The sequence below is a fragment of the Pomacea canaliculata genome, linkage group LG2, assembly GCF_003073045.1.
Source record: "Pomacea canaliculata isolate SZHN2017 linkage group LG2, ASM307304v1, whole genome shotgun sequence".
Taxonomy (NCBI): Eukaryota; Metazoa; Mollusca; class Gastropoda; order Architaenioglossa; family Ampullariidae; genus Pomacea; species Pomacea canaliculata.
The window spans coordinates 9032311-9050236 of record NC_037591.1 but is presented as its reverse complement, the minus strand read 5'-3'; the positions used below and the strand labels follow the sequence as shown (position 1 = coordinate 9050236).

The following is a 17926-nucleotide window of genomic DNA, read 5'->3' as shown; positions in this document are numbered from 1 at the left end:
TTTCCCTTATCATGATTTACCAGGTCCACTCTGACCTTTGCCCCTGAGAGTGGAGTGGCGTGGTTGTGTTGAGGGAAAGGAATTGCTGACAACGGTGTCTAAGTCTCATGCGAGTAGCGACCATGTCATGAACTCAAAGAAAGTCGTTATTAATGGCGATGACAACCACGACGACGACGACCGTCATCGACGAGCGTGTTAAAGCCGCGAATGTTTTCGCTTACTGAGAACCCTCACTCACATGATTGATACAAATTATTGACCTGGCTTTAAAAACACTTGTGATCGAGTTGGTGTTTTTTTTATTCCTCAACTAATTTAATTCCTTTAGCGACGGTCGCACTCACAGTTTTTGGTGGACATGTCTGTTGCTAAACACGCGCGACCTGACTTAGCAACTTATCTTTCTCTTTCACACACAGTATTTTTTCACGAGAGTCTTATCAGTAAACTGTCAAACAAAGTTTCTTACTTGTAACCGTTTGGAGCAGGAAGTGTTGGTGGATACATCACAAGGTTAAGGCCGCCATACTGGGGAAAGTGTTTTCTTGCGCCTGTCAGCGGGGAATCAGGGATGTGTTGACATTTAACAGGTAGGTGAAAACTTAATGAGATGTTGGTAAACTAGATTCTATAGTGTGAATAGTGTGCTGATGTAAAATATAGGTTGCAACATGCAATTAGAGTTTTTAGTAAGAGTTTTTAAGATATGACTAACACGTAAGACTAGTAGGTGTTCAAACCATTGCCAGTCCGTAAGTGCTGGGATCGGTTCCCGTTTGGGGAATGTGTTGTTATGCGTGCTTCGTTTCGCGTGTCCGTCACAGCAACGGTCTTTCTTCAAAGATGTGCAATAATCAAGATATGTATTTAAAAATATAATATTTTACTAATAATAAATTCGCGATAAAGGCATAGCACGCATGAAATCATAACAGTTAGTGGGGAAACTAATGTTTTGCGAATCTCATAAATTTTGAGTTTGGGTTGCTAATTATAGCAACTGTGTGCGCTAATTAATGCAAGCTCATTCCTCAACATGTGAGGTTACGATTCTGGATCACGTGATGCTACAAACTGCACTCGGTACCAAAGACGATTTCGCAGAATTATGCATGCATGTGACCTCCACCCTACTTTGTAGTGCCGACATTTTGTTTGTGTTGATGTGGATTATTTGATATATGTGTGAAGAATTTGAACAAAGTCTGTGCTTACCACGAAATAAACTGTCGAAAAGATTGTTAGTAAACTACATTCAGCTACGGTTCGATGCCCAGACTTGTCTCTAGTACATTTTCTAAACATAGCAAAGGAAAATGTTTGTGACCAGCGGGGAGGTAAACATTGGCAGCAGACGATGGTCGTCATCAACAGTGTCTTTTGCTTAATGTTACAGAGGCAAGTAATGTGTTCCATATCAACCTAAAACATTTTTTTAAAGTCATTCTTTGAGTAGAATACAATTTTAGATAAAGACAAGCATATTTTTTATTAACTCTGATTTTTATCAAAGATTTTAACCGGTAAAAAAACGGAAGAAATAGTCAAACATGACCGGCCATCCCTCTATTGTTAAGTGCTTGATCAAATTTTAAGACAATTTCAGCAGGCGTGGTTTACTTTTAGCAATTAAAATACCCATTTTCTTGAAGACTTGCTTAAAACATGTGACAACTTAACAGAAATACTATCATGTCAATACTGTTTAAAGACAACAATGTCAACAAATGAACGATAACAGACGACGAGATATATTTTTCGTGCTTCTCTCTTGCCTGTGGTTACTACTTAGTGTTTTCAGTGCAAGACGATGATTTTGTTTCACTCTTGAGACATGGGCTTGATGGCTTGATGGCTTGATGGCTTGATGGCTTGATGGCTTGATGGCTTGATGGCTGAACAGTGATTACACTATCGTGTGTGCGTGACACTGTCAAGGAAATATTGTACCAGGCCTCTTGTTCCACTTTGTAGGCAATCATCCATTGACACTGATTGATCTCTCGATTCAAGTGCCATTAGTCTACAGAAAAAAGCAAACACATCAATAAAACGGATATTACTATCGAAAGTATAGAAACCGGAAGCTGTTATATTTGACCAAACCTGATGTTATCAAATTTAATAAAATAAACAGAAGGGCATAGATTAGTGACAATTAGTGACAAACTCCTGATCAACAAACTGACGACTGGCACTCACTCCGACAGGAATTTGGCATTGAAGGGAGTCACAGAAATTAAAGGTTTAGAGTTAGTACAACTACAACCACACGTGGTCTGCAAACATTTATTCTGGTTGTGTCCAGATGGACAACAGACTTATGAAGAACACACACATGCAGATGCCCATGCAGTGATATCATAATTATCTATGTTCGGGAACAGATGCTAGACTGTTTTCCAATTTTAAGTGGATGCATACAAATGTTTAATTATTGCTGGAGAAATTGTTTTTATTTTTGTTTGTTAATGTAAAGTGATGTTCTCGTGTTACAGCTGGCAGACAAAACAATTTCCTGAAAACGATTTTAAAAGATAGGTTTATTTGTATTTGTAAGCTGAAGCCTCACAGTTCCTCAGTTCCTTAAAAACTTTACTGTCTTCAACTGATTTCCACAGTCTTGCAAAAGTATGTTTCTATGACGACAACGATAACCGACATTTGGAAGAATGAGGTTTCTGTGATTGCTTCCATCTCAAAGGAGGAATTTCTTTTTTCAGTGCATGAACATGGCGCTAGACGGCGCCTCGTGTGTGTCAGAGACAGTTTCTCTCAAGGAACTTGTCTCTAGGAACTGCCTTCCTGCTCTCGTGCGATTGGAGGAAGGAATTCGTGGTGACATCGAGTCGCTGTCCTTGTCCAGCGGTGACGTCATTGCTCTGGTGGCCTGCAGCGGCGCCGACAACGGCCAGGGAACCGTCCTCGCTCATTACACGGTGAGTCCCATTGGTCATTTGTTGATGAATAAATCAGTGTCACGATGTCTGTGTTCGTTCGTTCGTTCGTTCGTTCGTTCGTTCGTTTGTTCGTTCGTTCGTTCGTTCGTTTGTTCGTTCGTTCGTTCGTTCGTTCGTTCGTTCGTTCGTTCGTTCGTTCGTTACAATGTTCCTGCGCTTTCTCGTCAAACGGAATGTTGGTTCTTGGGGAACAAGGAACGTGGATGTTAGTATTTACTTAGCAAATTCTTCCAGTCAAGGGACAGCGACAGCTTGCTGATCCTCCTACACTGTTATAGCACAGTGGTAAGGACTTTTTCTTTTTTTCAGAGTGAAAGAAAAATCTATAACGGAGGAGCTTTCGATACCTCAGAGAAAGACGTTTACCGCGCCCTGATCTTACTTCCCTTGGTTAACCCTCAGTTGGCTTCCCTTGAGGTCTCCATCTGCCAGGACTCGTACGGCAGTTTCATCAACACCAGGTTTAACGGGTGCGATTGGGTCGGAAGGGAGGAGGAAGTGCTCCGGGAAAAGGGTACGTTTCTCAAGTCTTTACCCAAGACTCTCCTTGAAAATGAATAATCGAGTTTGCAATAATAATAATAATAATAATAATAATAATATAAATAATAATAATAATAATAATAATAATAAATAATAAATATAATAATAATAATAACAACAACAACAACAATAATAATAATAATAATAATAATAATAATAATAATAATAATAATAACAACAATAACAATAATTCAGATAGTTCCCAAATCTTTCGTTCTTTGGGGAGAGAGACCTTCCTCTATCGTCCATGGAGTCAACATACCCAATCAACTGTTGGCTACACTAGGAGACGTCCGTTGCCCCACGTGGATCTTGAACCGGCTGGTGTGTAAGCTGGACCACACAGTGTTATAACCACTCAGCATTCCTCATCTTATAGTGTGTGTGTGTCACTCGTTTCATAAAATCAGATTGTACTTACAGCGAAGAGCCGCAGCCCGGGAAAGAACTCAGGAAAGCGAAGTCAAGTGCGTGAGTCACTTCCCACAAAGTCTACTCAGCTCTGGGCCTTCCCCTCAATGAAAACTCATTGTCCGATGCAGAAATTCAGGTTACGCAAGAGGTGGCACGCTGCATCCTCCTGTTCAGAGAATTATACATGCATGTGACCTTCACCCGATTGTTTGTGTGACCTCTTCCGGTTTTTTTAAATTGCAGTGGAAAATACGTCTGCACTAACTACTAAAACAATTATTGTAGAAGCGTTGTTAGCACAGTACATTCAACCTCAGTCTTAGATGCTCAGCCTTGTTTTTTCTCAGCACAGCAAAGGAAAAACGTTGGGACGAATGTAAAAAAAAAAAAACATCGCAGACGAATCCCTGGCTTCAGTGAAGCGTGACGACTCGTTGACATCAACATTACCTTTCAGTTTCAGATGCTGCAAGTCTGACAGCGAGAAGTGCAGGAGGCAGAGCAGACCGGTGGGTCGAAGTGGTGGTGGACACCAGCATGGAGAAGCCAGTCGCGCCCCCTAGGGTCAACAGGGGTAGCAAACCAGTGAACGCGTTGAACCAAACGGACTCGGTGACGTCCCTAACGGAAACAAGCAGCCGTCAGCCTCAGTCCCCAACTACCAGGAATACTGTGACATCACCTGCGGCGCCGGCCAGGATTCCGTTGACGTCACCTGTTGCGGCAGGAGCGCCACCCACGTCATCAGCGAGTACCGGGAAACTGTCGTCTGCTGCGCTGGCAAAGGATGCTGTGACGTCTTCAGGTCCTTGCGAAAGGCAGTCCGGAGCTGGACACCAAACGTTTTCAGAGATGTCGTCTGCTGCAGTACCGAGGGTACCGAGGGTACCCAGGGTCGCGAGGTCTCACGTGGCCGTGGATGCCAGGGTAGACCACAGCGGTAACCCTCCACACACACCTCTAGCATCCAGATCTCTCGTAGGTGAGTGTTGACTGTGGTGAAACGTTCTTCAGATAAGTACAGAACCACCTACCTGAGATTCTAGGTAAACACAATCATATTGATGCTGAGATTCCAGGTGAGGTGCCTGTTGTCATATTTTAAACAGCTGCTGCGACATATTTCTGAATCTTTTATCTGTGCCGCTTTGGATGCAGGTACAAACCAAACACTTCCACTCCGCCAGTCTCCTCCCACGCAGTCCGAGGACGCTGCAGTAACTGTGGCAACCATGACAACACCAGCGCCATCTACGAATTTGAAGACGATGTACCTGTCGACACCTGCCTGGGCTTCACTCTGGCAGCCGTGTACGGCGACGACGAAGAGTTTTGCAGCAGCGAACAGGGAAATGGTGAGCGACTTTGAAAAGGCTTTGAATTTGCTGACATGGTTCTGGTTCACCTACTGTTGCTCTCCCACTCGTGAGGTACATTTGACATAATAATAATGGCACTTGTTAGAATTGTTATCTCCTTGTTGTTCGAACTCCTTGTTGCTCTGCTGGGGTTTGTGTAATGGTGCAGATGACTGCACGCGCTGTGACATAACCCTTCACTCGTCCAGCGACGCTCGTTATTCAAAGTCACGTGTGTTTTTATGTGCAGGTTCCGTTATCAGACTTCCTTGCAGGGAAACAAAGGTAGGTTAACTTTCACGTGCTTCAATGACTATCACACGACTTTTAACTGATTATTTAATGATTATAATTTGAAGTAGTTCAGTGTTTTCACTCATTTGTCTGTTAGGTTTTGGAGTATCGCGGTATTTTCGTGTCAATTACTATTTTTAGAGTATTCTAATTATTTTAATTATTTACAAATATTCTGTTTCAGAAATCCGGATTTCAAATGCGAAAACTGACGAAGGTAATAACAGAGCAAGCTGCGAGGCTAAAGAAATTAAAGAAATTACCTGCTAAAGTGTCTCGCACCTTGAGGACTTTCTCCAGCAAAGATGACCAACCCAAGCCGACCTCATTCATTGAACGCAAGACTGATGATGTCGCTGCTAACGACAACGACGAGGACGACAATAACGACGCGATCTACGTGGAAATCGACGAGGCAAAGATGTCCGACGAGTCAGAAAGGGTTAAACGGTTGCATCAGAGAGACACTCTGCCTCCAACCTACAACCAGGAGGACAGGAAAGGCCGGGCCGTGTCTGTTGGGCAAGTCTTCAGCCAATGGCTGCCCAAGACGCTTCGTTCGTCACTTCCTGCTCAGACGCATTCGATGATGGAGCCTCCTAGAGGTGAATGAATTATTTCTCTGATATGTAGTGTATGTACATTTGGCAATCGTAATTGATGTATTCGGGTATTACCTTTGATATGTAGTGTATGTGTGCTCTTGTGGCTGAATGAATGGTATGTGTTGAATGATTCCCACTTCCGGTGTGAACCTTATCCCGTTGTAAATGGTTCGGGTTCAGCTGCTTCTACCACTCTCTGCTGTTGGGATGGCTATTGGACAGATATCAATAAACTAATCAATTAATTCCTATCGACCACTTAGCTAACTGATCAATCAACAGGTATGTTTTTCTTGACCTTTGACTGATGTCTTTGTCACAGGTCCCTCTGTATCGAAGACTGGAAAGCGATGAGACATCGGAGCACCATCCGTCGAAAAGCTGTTTGGAGGAAACTGGACTGCAAAAAAATAGGGGATTGCAAAAAAAAAAAAAAAGTAATCTCGTGACTCATCATCAGCATTTACCATTCATTGTCTGGTTCTTGCTGACCCCCAGGTATGATAGTCTACCGGCGGGTGGTCATCGGGGTACATGGATAGAAGCAGCCAAGGAGGCTCGCCATTAAGCTTCTGTTGAACAATGGTGAGCAGGTCTGCAAGGAACGATCAGTCTTCTTCACCTTTGCCATGGGAGTGGATAGCCTAATAATAGAGTCTGTCTGTGCACCTGTCAGGTAGAAAGGGTACATGAAAGATCAAACGTTGCTCCAGGCAACCGAACAGCCAAACAGGTCAGCAGGCAGTCTGTTTATACAGGCTACTCTCACAAGTGTCAGAAGGAAGCTCTTCAAAATCCCAAAAATGAGGAAGCAGGACTGATTATCACGTGACACTTTTCGCGGACTTTTTCTTCTTCCATGTGCAGGGATATCTGGACACGTGACTCCAGTCACAGTGTGCGTGCGCAAAGAAATATGTCGTCTGATTTTCATGATAATAATCAGTCAGCCAGCGAGATAACCGAATAATACTCCAAACCTTTATCTGCCTTCCTGTCACCTGAAGTACACACCCTATACTAGGGCATACTACATATTGTATATCGATTATAGATATAATTCAAATAACAGTTGACTGGTTATATCTGGTAAGTCTGGTGGCGCTGACAGTAAAGCCTCTCTGACTGTCACGCCCTCGCGAGCTCATATAAAATAAATATAAACCCTTGGTCCCAACTGCACAGTGTAATTTCCTTCCGGGTTGTGGTGCAGCACCTACTTCTACGCATGCGTTGGTCGTGCCAAGGGCTTATCTCAGTGGGGTCGTGTGCACGAACCGTCCTAGGCCTAAGTTGGAGGCTTAGTCGAGAAATATTTGCTAGAAAATTCCGCTTGGGACGTCAGCATAGGTGAGGCCCAGGCTGTCTCAGTATGCTTTATGATGAGCCTAAACACAATAAGCAGCAGACGACGAAAAACGACTTCATCCAGCGATGATATTGCATCGAAAGCATCGCTGATGTTGCCAGATTTTTAAAGCTGCTGGGGACCATTACACGTACCGTGTTTATCTGTTTACTTACATAGGTACTGTCACAAGTTTTAAAAGTTACCATAGGAACCAATTTGCACTTTTGTATGACACATTGCTGATACGGTTAATCGTTGCTAACAACTGTTGGTGTAAATAGCATTAAGAAAAAGAAAGAATTTCACAAATTAAAAACAAAACAGAAAAATATTTTCGGGAACACTGTTGCAGAGATTCTTTATCATTTACCGTGCTGTCACCTTGCTGACAACATATTGTGCCGCCGATCACAGTTATAATACTGGAGCTCAAGAAGCTGAATTTGAAAGACCATACTTATCGTGATAATTTCAGGTGTGCTGCAGCTAATCTTTGAAAGTAAACATTGTGTTTTGTAGCTAAACAAATGCAGCAAACACCTTATAGCATTCTTTCCCACCAGTCTAGTCCTTCCTCACACCCGTCCCTGCTCATCTTCCTCTTCAATATCATGTTATTCTCAATCTTGTTATTTGATTTCTCTTTATGTTTTCTGTATTTGTTTTTATTTATCATTTGTGCTGTTTAATTATTTTTTTTTACAGTTTGTATGTTATTGTTTGTTTTCCTGTACGTCATATGTTTCCTTCTTGTTCTTAAGCGTTAAGAGCACATTCCTTGGGAATGTGAATATGCGCTTGACAAATAGTGCATTTTTATATTATTATTGTTGTTGTTATTGTTATTACTACTACTACATTTCCATCAGGAATATTTTTTTCAAAATAAAATTTATTAAAAACTTTTAGTATAGCCCTGCGTTTCCCTGTGACACTAATATATGTATATAATGTAAATTTAATAAGGGCTTACTTATGTAAAAAACAGGTAGATTTAAATAAATTGGGTAGGTCTTTAAGCGGTTCGTCAGCTGGGTCAGCTGTAGTAGGTTACAACGTTAGTATCGAAGCGGGTAGTGTGCACGGTGATGGTGCTAGTTAACCCTGCCGCTGTCCTGAACCTGAAAAGTTAACACAGATGAAACATTATAGCTGGCATGTCTGCGCTAACCACAAGTTATCTCTGCGCTAACCACCAGTTATCTCTGCGCTAACCACCAGATAGCGCCTAGCAACCACCAGATAGCGCCTAGCAACCACTAGATAGCGCCTAGCGACCAGTCGTGGTGCTGGGCCCAGTCCGCCAGCGACACGTGGCTCAGCCCGCTCTCGTGTGTTTGGCACAAAGCGACAACGACTGCACGCACACACCGAGCCATGGGTTCTGTTGACGATGTCGCTGTGGCTCACTCGGGCCAAACCACTGTGATTTGACAGCATGACCTCCTGAAACATTGGAGAGAAGCCAGTGTGCCGCCAATGGGGTCACGTAGCATGGACTCACTAGGTCCCTTCCGCGCGGGTGGGATCCAGAAATAAGGTTTACTGTGGGATCCTCGACGCTGACACGCTTTCCCACCCGCTTCTGGGAGCATAGCTGGCCGGCCTTGAGTCCACCCCTGCAGGCAAGTAAATAATTTGTAGAGCTTTTCTCAAGCGTGAACTTCGGTAAACAGTCTCAGCTTGAGGGACACCGACAATATGTATGTGTATATGTCACGTGTGTATACATGTCTGTACAATGTATAAGTCACGTGTGTACAATGTATAAGTCACGTGTGTACAATGTATATCTATGGAATATAGAACAAGTCCTCGCTTGATCGGTCATGCGTGGAGTTTCTGTTCTCTCGTTGTCTGCGTGAAGTTTATTTTTCATTCTGCGGTTTTCCCGACATGTTTGTGGTCTGTATATTTAGAAGTCTGATGATGATTTGTGACTAGAAGTATACAGGTATACAGTATCAACTCAATGTTGTTTACCATGTGTATCATTCGCCTACAGTAATATTAGTTTCGTTGTTTATTTTATTAAATTTCGGTTAAAATCGCAGTACCTCATTTTTCTGTTGGACAAGCAGTTAAAATATATATATACACACATTTTGAGAGAGTGTGTGTTGGTAGACTTGTAAAGAGGATGCGAGTGTGATAATGAAACTAGGAGGGAACTGTGTAAGTTTGTATGTATATAAATATGTATAATATATGAAATATAAATGTATTGATATATATATGCAAGTGAGCGGGTGAGAGGCAGACTGAAGGGTGTACAGATAAGAGGGAGACAGACAGACAGAAGGATCCACTCATTACAAATTTCTACTTCCCGTAGTTGTCATTAGTGAACCCACCAACAGAAGGTTCATTGTTAGACAACACCTGACAGGAACAAAGCAGCTGAGGAGAGTAGTAATCTTCCTAGTAAAAGGTCTATAAAGACCATACTACAGAAGCAGCCCTTCACTCTCCCCACTTCCCCTCCAAGTCTCCCTCCCTCTCTCACACTCTTCCTTTTTCTCTCTCCTCTTGATGGTTCTTCACTAAATACAGACGTGTGTAGGTGGACTGCTGTCTGTCTGCCGAGACCAACACTTAGCCTCTTGCGAAGTTAGTCTCGGCGAGCCTAAATAAATAAATGTGACTAAACCGGAAGCTTTGTACACGCCTGCCTCGTTTTAGTAATTAACTGGAAAAAATCCTCTGCCAGCAGTCCAGTAACACAAGTTTGTGACTAAAGGAACTGTTCGAGTCATTTACTTCTTCCTCTCCTTCTTTAACTCCCTTTTATTTCTCTCTTTCTCTCTTTCCTCGCCTTGTTTCTCTCTCTCTTTTCAGCAGCCTGCTTCATTTCCTGCAGGAGCAGTCATGTACACCACAGACCTTCTATCACTGCCGTCTGCCTCAGCACATCCTCTCCTTCTGCACTTCACTTTTGACCGACGAATGATTCGTTTCCCGAAATCTCGGAAAAGGCCCATTGATATATATATACACACAGTATATATATATACAGTATATGTCTATTTTTCCACGAATATCAGCTGCCTAAGTACACTATAAATACTTTCCAGTAAGAACATAGCATTAGACAGCTGCAACTTCCACTGGTAATCCCCGGGTTGAATGGTGGAATTGGGTTGGGTAGGAGACATGTTTGTACCTACACGACTTTTTAAGTCATTCACATCAAGTACTTCCGGCAGACAGCAAACCGGACATCTTGTGAGAGTTTATCGGGTTCAAGCCCTATAATGTGTAGATAACAACAAATTCATCAGCGATGCTTAGTTTTTGTTCTTTGCCACTTTGTGCAGCATGACACACAGGTTATCAGACAAACCCTGAGATTAGTGATGTTTGTTACAGTGATAGTGTCATCGTTGTCATCGTTGTCAGCATCAAACCTTTCTCGTTTGGTCAGTTATCAAGCACGAGTGAGATTTCAGGCTTCTTGAGAAATTTGTGAAATAAATGTCAAGGATGTCAGTCTGACAGGCCGGCAAATGTTTTGTCCTCAGACCGCTGTGAGCGCAAACAAACAAACAAACAAACAAACAAACAAACAAACAAACAAACAGACAGACAAACAAACACAAACAAACAAACAAACAAACAAACGGAACCTTACATAGTAGTAGCTGAAAGAATGTCAATAACTAAATAATGAGTAACAAACCTAAGTAAGAGTCTGAGTTACTGTCATATTTCTTTATAAATTAAAACATTTTGTAAAATCCATAGCATGCAATCATTGACACGAAAATCTTCGTGAAATGACAGTCTAAATTAGTTGTCAATTATCTCCATTATTTCCACAAAATTTCTTCATGTGCCCTGAATCGAGGGAATCTTCTCCGACAGGTACTCAGTACTCACGACGAGGTTGTAAGTCTAAGATGTCCGATAAGATGTCCGCACGTGTAGGATGTGCGACAGGTTTGGCTTACAGAGACAAGTAACATCCACTGGGACCAATCATATAAATAAATCTTTTGTTCTTGGAGTAAGAGGTATGTAATTTCAAATGAAAGAAAACAGATAAACGAAGCTTTGTTGAGGTAGAGTGGTATGTCGGAAATAATAGAAAACATTTTTGATTGAGAACACCTAATTAGAACCCTTGACCCTTCGAAAACCAAACCTTCATTTCCTCTAATACTCAATTCACTACAACTGAAACTTTGTGTAAACAGGATGTTGTGGCCATGTTTTGAGAGGAGGCGGGGAGAGAGAAAAAAAAACAAATGGCTTTAATTGATTGTCTAAACAGGAACATTGTTAAGTGGTGACAGAATGTGTCAAAGAGGGGTTTAATTGGCATTTCAGCATAATTGAGAGTCGAATAAATAAAATATGAAAGTAGGACGGATCTGCTAGCGGAAGTGGCTTAGAGTTTAGACAAGACTCAAGCACCCGACTAATCATTTTCAATAATGTGCGAGGGGTTCATTGTTGGCATGGAGTTTGCCCCACCAAAGCCAAACATCTTCCTACTCCACTGCGAAGTAAGTAAAGAGTTGACATTAGTGTCTTTAGCTGTTCCTGAGGTCCAAGCAAAATAGTGGAGGGAAAAATTCAACATCCTGGTTAATAAAGAAAGGGAGAATATTTACGAGCTGTTGACACTCCGTCCTCCCGGTCCCTTTCGGACCAAGAAGGCAAGGGCAGGGTGACCGTCTACCTGCGAAGTCTCCGAACCTATTGCTCAGACATTGGAGTTGGGTGATTTATCACCTTCCTCACCCCCTATTCTTCCACACAAACATTAGTTGTCCTCTCTAGAACCATTGCTGAGCCCCTTCCACAGTCGCCATATCAGCCCTTCCTGCCCCCCACCTCTCGTCAGACCTGAACATGTAACTTTCTTATCCTTTTCGTGTGTTTTATATATATATATATCTTTCATCTCTATGTGTGCAGGGTTCTATAATTTTCATTCTCTTCTTTTACTGACCGAAACAATCTTATGTTTAGTAAACAGCATCTACTGAAGATGGACGAAGGCCACTGGTCCGAGCACTCACCCTCCGGAAGCTTGTGGAAGACAGGTTGTTTCCGTGTCTCATTCGCCTGGAGGAAGGTACCCGGGGTAGAGAGGAGAGGCTGTCCTTCTCCAGCGGTGACATCATGGCCCTGCAGGGTTCAGTGGCCGTTAAGGATAAGCCGTTGATTCTCGCTCACTACATGGTATGTCAGTCTCCTTTACTTGCTTCGTGATGATTTCTCATGTACAGAATTTTTATTTTCCTTCATTTAATTCGTGATTTATCACTGTAGGATATGTCAGGTTTCCTTTCCTTGTGTGGTCACTGTATGGTGTATATCTATAGTCCGTTTGTCATTTTCATGGTCCGTGTGTACGATGTCTCACTCGATGGTATCTGTCCTGGCTTCACTGGACTGATGACATTCGTGTACATGATAATGTAACTACCAGCATGCAGCATATCATCCAATGTTAATCTCTACTTCCTCGTCGCCAGCTGTCTTGAATAGAACCTTTAGATAGAGAGGGACAGAGCAACCTAACAGCAAATTAAACAAGCCTAACAACAGCAAAGCCTTCTCGGCGACAAACGAGGGATTGTTACGAGGTCTTCATGAAGACATGCGATAGGAAGGAAAGTATTTATCTTAACACATCTTAACAAGGATAACACTCACATCCACGACAATATGCTGATTATCTCGTGTGCAAAGGGGTCTTTGGACATAAATTTTTCCGTCTATGGTTTGCTGCATGATCATTACTTATATCTAAGTTGATTCAGAAAAGTTAACTGGCAAATGAAGGTTGAATGAGAATTACATCCCATCAGTGACCCTTCCCCGCCACCCAGTCCCGATTCAAGATTCGACTCTCCCCATTGTACAAGACAACGGTCACTCATGCAGTAGACAATGACAAACTTACATTTGTCTTTGAACATTAATAAATGTCAGCACCGATTGTCACTACATTTTTCGGAGATAGGAAGATCCGCCATTTTGAAATCAGAAGCGGAAGTGAAAGCCCTCCTTTGTGAGGTTTGTTACGATTGATAAGACAAAGAGGCAACGAATGAGAGACACTTATCCAGTACATGAAGGTCCGTGGTATATATATATAGATGTTTTGTCTACTTTTACCAGAAGACGTATTGCCATTGTGTTATTTTTCTCTGCTTCGTACGTGACCTCTCTGTTTCAGTCGTGACCCCTCTGACCTTTTCAGTCGTGACCCCTCTGTTCAGTCAAAATCTAACTACTTTAGCCTGACCCCTCTGTTTCGAGAGACCTCATTGTCTCAAGTGTGACCTAGCTGACTGTTTCAAGCGTGACGGGACAATAAATAAATAATTAAAACAAAATGTTCGTTGTCATGGATGCACAGTTGACATCGTGTTACAGAACGACACCAGCATCAAGGACTGGACGCCGACTAAAGGTAACACGGAGATGTACCGGGCTCTCATCATCCTGCCAATCGACAACATCGATGTCGCTAACCTCAGCATTAGCATATTCATTGACCCGTCAGGCGAAGTGTACGAGCAGTACGTCAGCACGCGCTTCTCCGACTGCAACTGGGTGGGCAGAGAAAGCGAGCTGCTGGTGGTTCTGGGTTAGTAGCAAGCTTCCATCATAATCTAAATCATAACTAACAAACAAAACTACATTTAACACTGGAAATGAAATCCGATTTGTAAGCCATTGTATACAGAATGTTGTGATTGTACAAAGTGTTGTGCACCACGTGAAGAATGTCCTTGCTTCTGATTGGATGCTTTGTATGACCAACTACAGGCGAAGAAGAGGACTTGGACGATATCCATGAATATCTGAACCTGGAAGAAGCACTTGAAGACTACCGGAACATAGACGAAGAAACGAAGCTGAAGGAGGAAAGCAGCAGGCCAGCTAAACCTCCGAAGACCCTTCCAAAGCCAAAGAGGAGTTCTCAATCCAGGCATGCAGATGATGTCGGACACGAAGACCAGAGGGCGCGACAAGAATCGCAACAAAAAGCGCAGACCACCACCCCTGAAGCCCAGAGGATCAGTTGACACAGACCCTCCGCCACGACCTCCGAGGTCACTAAAAAATACGCCTCCAGAAGGTAAGGGTCAAGGTAAGGGTAATGTTGCTAACTGATGGTGTAGGGTTTGCAGTACGAACATGGTTTTATTTTAATTTTTGTTATTTTTAAACTTTATATTTTTTAATTGTTACTTTTCTCGTTTTTAATTTTTTTTTATTTTTGTTTATTTCTGTTTGTTTTAATTTTTTTTGGTTAGTTTAATTTTTGAATGCTTTACGGTAAAATTAAGGGACAGGCAGGAAATAGTTATATTTTTAACCTTACTGTCCCAGTCTACATTAACAAAAACATACAAACGAACACATTTAACATGAATAAAAATACACATCGAAAATGAAAATTTCTGTAGGTACAAATGTCTGGGTTAGGGTTAGGAGCGAACTTACACACAGTAGGCGAATGTCTGCAGACCTCAACACGAGACCTGATCCAAACAGAGAGATGTCCCCTCAACCTGGCCCCCCGCCGCCCTTGCCTCCCAGATGTCACAAGCTGTCGGAGCATCCCCCTCCACCCAGGGTACATACAGAAGAGAGGAGTCTCACCTCAGCATCGTGTGACCAGGGTGGCCCACCCAGTGCATCGCCAGGCGCCTCCGGCCAAAGCACAGTGCAAGACGAGGGTTGGTGGTCCCAGGGCTTTACGTTTGCTGATATCGCCGTACCCGGGGAGTCCACGTATGCACAAAGTAAGCCCTCGTCGTCGTCGTCATCATCATCATTATTCCCATTAAAGATATCGTTGTGCTTATAAAATCCTTCTAGAACTTTTTTTTATATATTTTAAGACATTGGTTCATCAATCATCAGCATTTAATATAAGACCTGGCTGTTGGAAACACTGCAAATTCAATCACGTGACTTGAAACGAGGCCGCAACCATCAGCAATGATCTTACAAAAGCTTAATCCACACAATCGTGGTACAAATATTGCTGTTCTATCGTTTTATAATACAGTGATACCTCGGTTCTCGAACATAATTCGTTCCGGGAGGACGGTCGAGAACCAAATTGTTCGAGAACCGAAGCAATGAAACCCATAGGAAATAATGGAAACTGGATTAATTCGTTCCAAGCCCCAGAAAATGCCTATTTACTGGCCTAATTTGTATATAATATGTAGAAAAACATGATCGAGTCTCAACAAGAAATAAGAAATAAAAGTGTATTTATTAAAACAAAACAAAAAAAAAATAAAAACAAAAATGTACAGTACAGTAAATTGTGTTTCATTTACTGTACCTGTACCAAACTTTATGGCAGGAGGGAATGAATGTGGAGGGAGGAGGGAAGAGGGATGGTTATTGTCACTGATGACGCAAGCAAGGCGCGCTGGGCCGAAATGAACGCCATTCGGCTCAACTCGGCTCATCTCGGACGTTCGGATGTTCGAGTTCCAAATATTTGTTCGAATTCCAAGACAAAATTTTCTCGAATTTCCTGGTCGAATACCGATTTGGTCGAAAGTCAAGGCGTTCGAGAACCGAGGTATCACTGTAATTGTTGTTCTATCGTCGTTATACTAATCAATGATTTCTCTTCACAGATGAAGGATCGGGGCAAACGCCTGGGCTTCTGAAAAAAAAATTCAAGAAGGTAAACATTTTTATTGGAAAAAAAAACCCGTTTAGTTGTGTTCCTTGTGAGTGCTATCATGTCCCCATGATAATCAGAATTTTTTTTTAAAGGTTTTAACATATGATAGGTCTGTTGTGTTTGTGCTTGTCTCTGTTTAGTATAGACATTTCGCTTTGAAGGCATTTAAAAAGACACTTAAACTTATGTTTGTGTAAATAAGCTTCACTCAGTCACAAGATAGTGTTTGAAGTACTTGGAGTTTGTTATAAAGTCGTACACTTTACTCATCTCAAGATTTACTATGTTTCAAAAGGTCAAAAAGTTCATGAAATTCAGCAAAGGACAAAGCCAGGTAGACGACGCAGACAATCACAAGGACGGGGATAAGCTCAAAGACAGGGGACAAGGGGAAGAAGAAGACGAAGAAGTTCGAGCGACAGAAGCAACAATCGTCCTTCTACCACAACATCGACTGTAAGACAGACTCGCCAGATGAACAACCGAAAGCAGGCGACGAAGACCAGGAGGCTAAGGACGACCAAGACGAGTCTGGGAATGACGAGTACGAGGAAATCGACGAAACTCTGTTGGGTGACCCAAGACTGGGGCCAGAAGGTGGCGTGGACCAGGAATCGAGGACACGTGACAAGAAAGCTGGGCGCGAGGCGTCTGACGACAAGCCCACTATGTGGGTTCTTCCTCAGCAGACAGTTCCGGAATCATCCAGAAAATCAGAGGAGAGATTACTTCAAGCACAGCGTCCAGATGTCAAAGGTCATTCGTCTCCCAACAAGCCGCCTGAATACGGTATGTTTGTCCGGTTGTGAAATATATATATATAAATATTTAAAACACGTGAGTCGTATTAGGAACTCTAAATTAAAATGTCTTAAATATTAAACACTGTTTCAGGCACGACTTCCGGTACGAAAACAGCAGAAAACATAAGCAACATGTCTGTCAAGGAGCTGTGCGCATGTCTGAAGAAGTGCGGCATGGGCCGCCTGGCCGAGGTGTGCGAGAAGAACATTCTGGACGGAAGTTTCCTGGACTCCACTCCTGACAAGACGCTGACAAACGAACCGTTCTGCTTGAGCTCCTTTGACCTCCTGAAGCTCAAGCAGATCAAAGAGGGATGGCGGCCTAACGTTGGGCGATGAACCACTCACCTCGGCTTTACACTTTGAGTGACAAGAGACAGTTCTGTGTTGTTTTTTTCTTGGAAAGCAATTAGGTCTTGTCTTCATCATCATCATCATCATCAACAACAACAACAACAGTATGAAATATGTATAGTTCATATAACAAATATATAATTTATAATATTTTATTAAATACTATAATATACTAGCAAAAAGCTGATGACGAGGCAGTACGATGTCAGAAGAAAGGTGATTGACCTGATTGACCACTCCCAGGCATCCTGTCTCTCGGCTACTCTCCTCATTTTTCCTGTTTTTATTTTTTAATTCATTCATTATTTTTTTATGCTCTTCCTGGTCGAACTTGTTGAAAATATAGTATTAAGTGCATACGAGAGTGCATGCGTGTGTGTGTGTGCGAGCGTGCATGTATGCATATATACACGTGTTGGATCAAATGACTTTTTGTCGTTTAAAGCGTTTTACAGAGATAGAATATTAAACACCTGTGTGCAAATAAACTGTTTGCCTGAGTCAATGTGTTTGATGAACTCGCACTGAGTTACCTTAATTTTTTTCCCCTCTCTTTTTTTT

The 17926-nt window shown here is 42.3% G+C and overlaps 3 protein-coding genes across 3 annotated transcripts; all 3 read left to right on the top strand.

Moving 5' to 3' along the window:
- On the top strand, positions 1 to 5896 carry LOC112558004 (mucin-5AC-like). Its single transcript, XM_025228182.1, has 7 exons — positions 1 to 593; positions 2727 to 2942; positions 3273 to 3477; positions 4378 to 4902; positions 5079 to 5275; positions 5529 to 5563; positions 5757 to 5896. Exons 2-7 carry the CDS (start codon positions 2730 to 2732, stop codon positions 5782 to 5784), a joined length of 1203 nt encoding a protein of 400 aa, XP_025083967.1. The 5' UTR covers positions 1 to 593; positions 2727 to 2729; the 3' UTR covers positions 5785 to 5896.
- A 6611-nt stretch (positions 5897 to 12507) lies between these two features.
- LOC112557286 lies at positions 12508 to 16210 on the top strand. The gene is made up of 5 exons (XM_025227048.1): positions 12508 to 12718; positions 13922 to 14135; positions 14318 to 14630; positions 15022 to 15300; positions 16159 to 16210. Exons 1-3 carry the CDS (start codon positions 12659 to 12661, stop codon positions 14575 to 14577), a joined length of 534 nt encoding a protein of 177 aa, XP_025082833.1. The 5' UTR covers positions 12508 to 12658; the 3' UTR covers positions 14578 to 14630; positions 15022 to 15300; positions 16159 to 16210.
- On the top strand, positions 15012 to 17853 carry LOC112557825 (SKI family transcriptional corepressor 2-like). The gene is made up of 3 exons (XM_025227890.1): positions 15012 to 15131; positions 16547 to 16997; positions 17103 to 17853. The coding sequence occupies exons 1-3, from the start codon at positions 15012 to 15014 to the stop codon at positions 17348 to 17350; spliced, it is 819 nt and encodes a 272-aa protein (XP_025083675.1). The 3' UTR covers positions 17351 to 17853.
- The last annotated feature ends 73 nt before the right edge of the window (positions 17854 to 17926 follow it).

Excerpts from the sequence above, each read along its gene's own strand:
- LOC112557825 (XM_025227890.1), top strand. The coding sequence starts at position 15,012 with ATGTCTGCAGACCTCAACACGAGACCTGATCCAAACAGAGAGATGTCC. Across the intron at positions 15,132-16,546 it reads AGCATCCCCCTCCACCCAGG|ACGACGCAGACAATCACAAG; the intron begins GTACATACAGAA and ends AAAGCCAGGTAG. Across the intron at positions 16,998-17,102 it reads CAACAAGCCGCCTGAATACG|GCACGACTTCCGGTACGAAA; the intron begins GTATGTTTGTCC and ends ACACTGTTTCAG.
- LOC112557286 (XM_025227048.1), top strand. The coding sequence starts at position 12,659 with ATGGCCCTGCAGGGTTCAGTGGCCGTTAAGGATAAGCCGTTGATTCTC. Across the intron at positions 12,719-13,921 it reads TGATTCTCGCTCACTACATG|AACGACACCAGCATCAAGGA; the intron begins GTATGTCAGTCT and ends ATCGTGTTACAG. Across the intron at positions 14,136-14,317 it reads CGAGCTGCTGGTGGTTCTGG|GCGAAGAAGAGGACTTGGAC; the intron begins GTTAGTAGCAAG and ends GACCAACTACAG.
- LOC112558004 (XM_025228182.1), top strand. The coding sequence starts at position 2,730 with ATGAACATGGCGCTAGACGGCGCCTCGTGTGTGTCAGAGACAGTTTCT. Across the intron at positions 3,478-4,377 it reads GGAAGTGCTCCGGGAAAAGG|TTTCAGATGCTGCAAGTCTG; the intron begins GTACGTTTCTCA and ends ATTACCTTTCAG. Across the intron at positions 4,903-5,078 it reads AGCATCCAGATCTCTCGTAG|GTACAAACCAAACACTTCCA; the intron begins GTGAGTGTTGAC and ends CTTTGGATGCAG.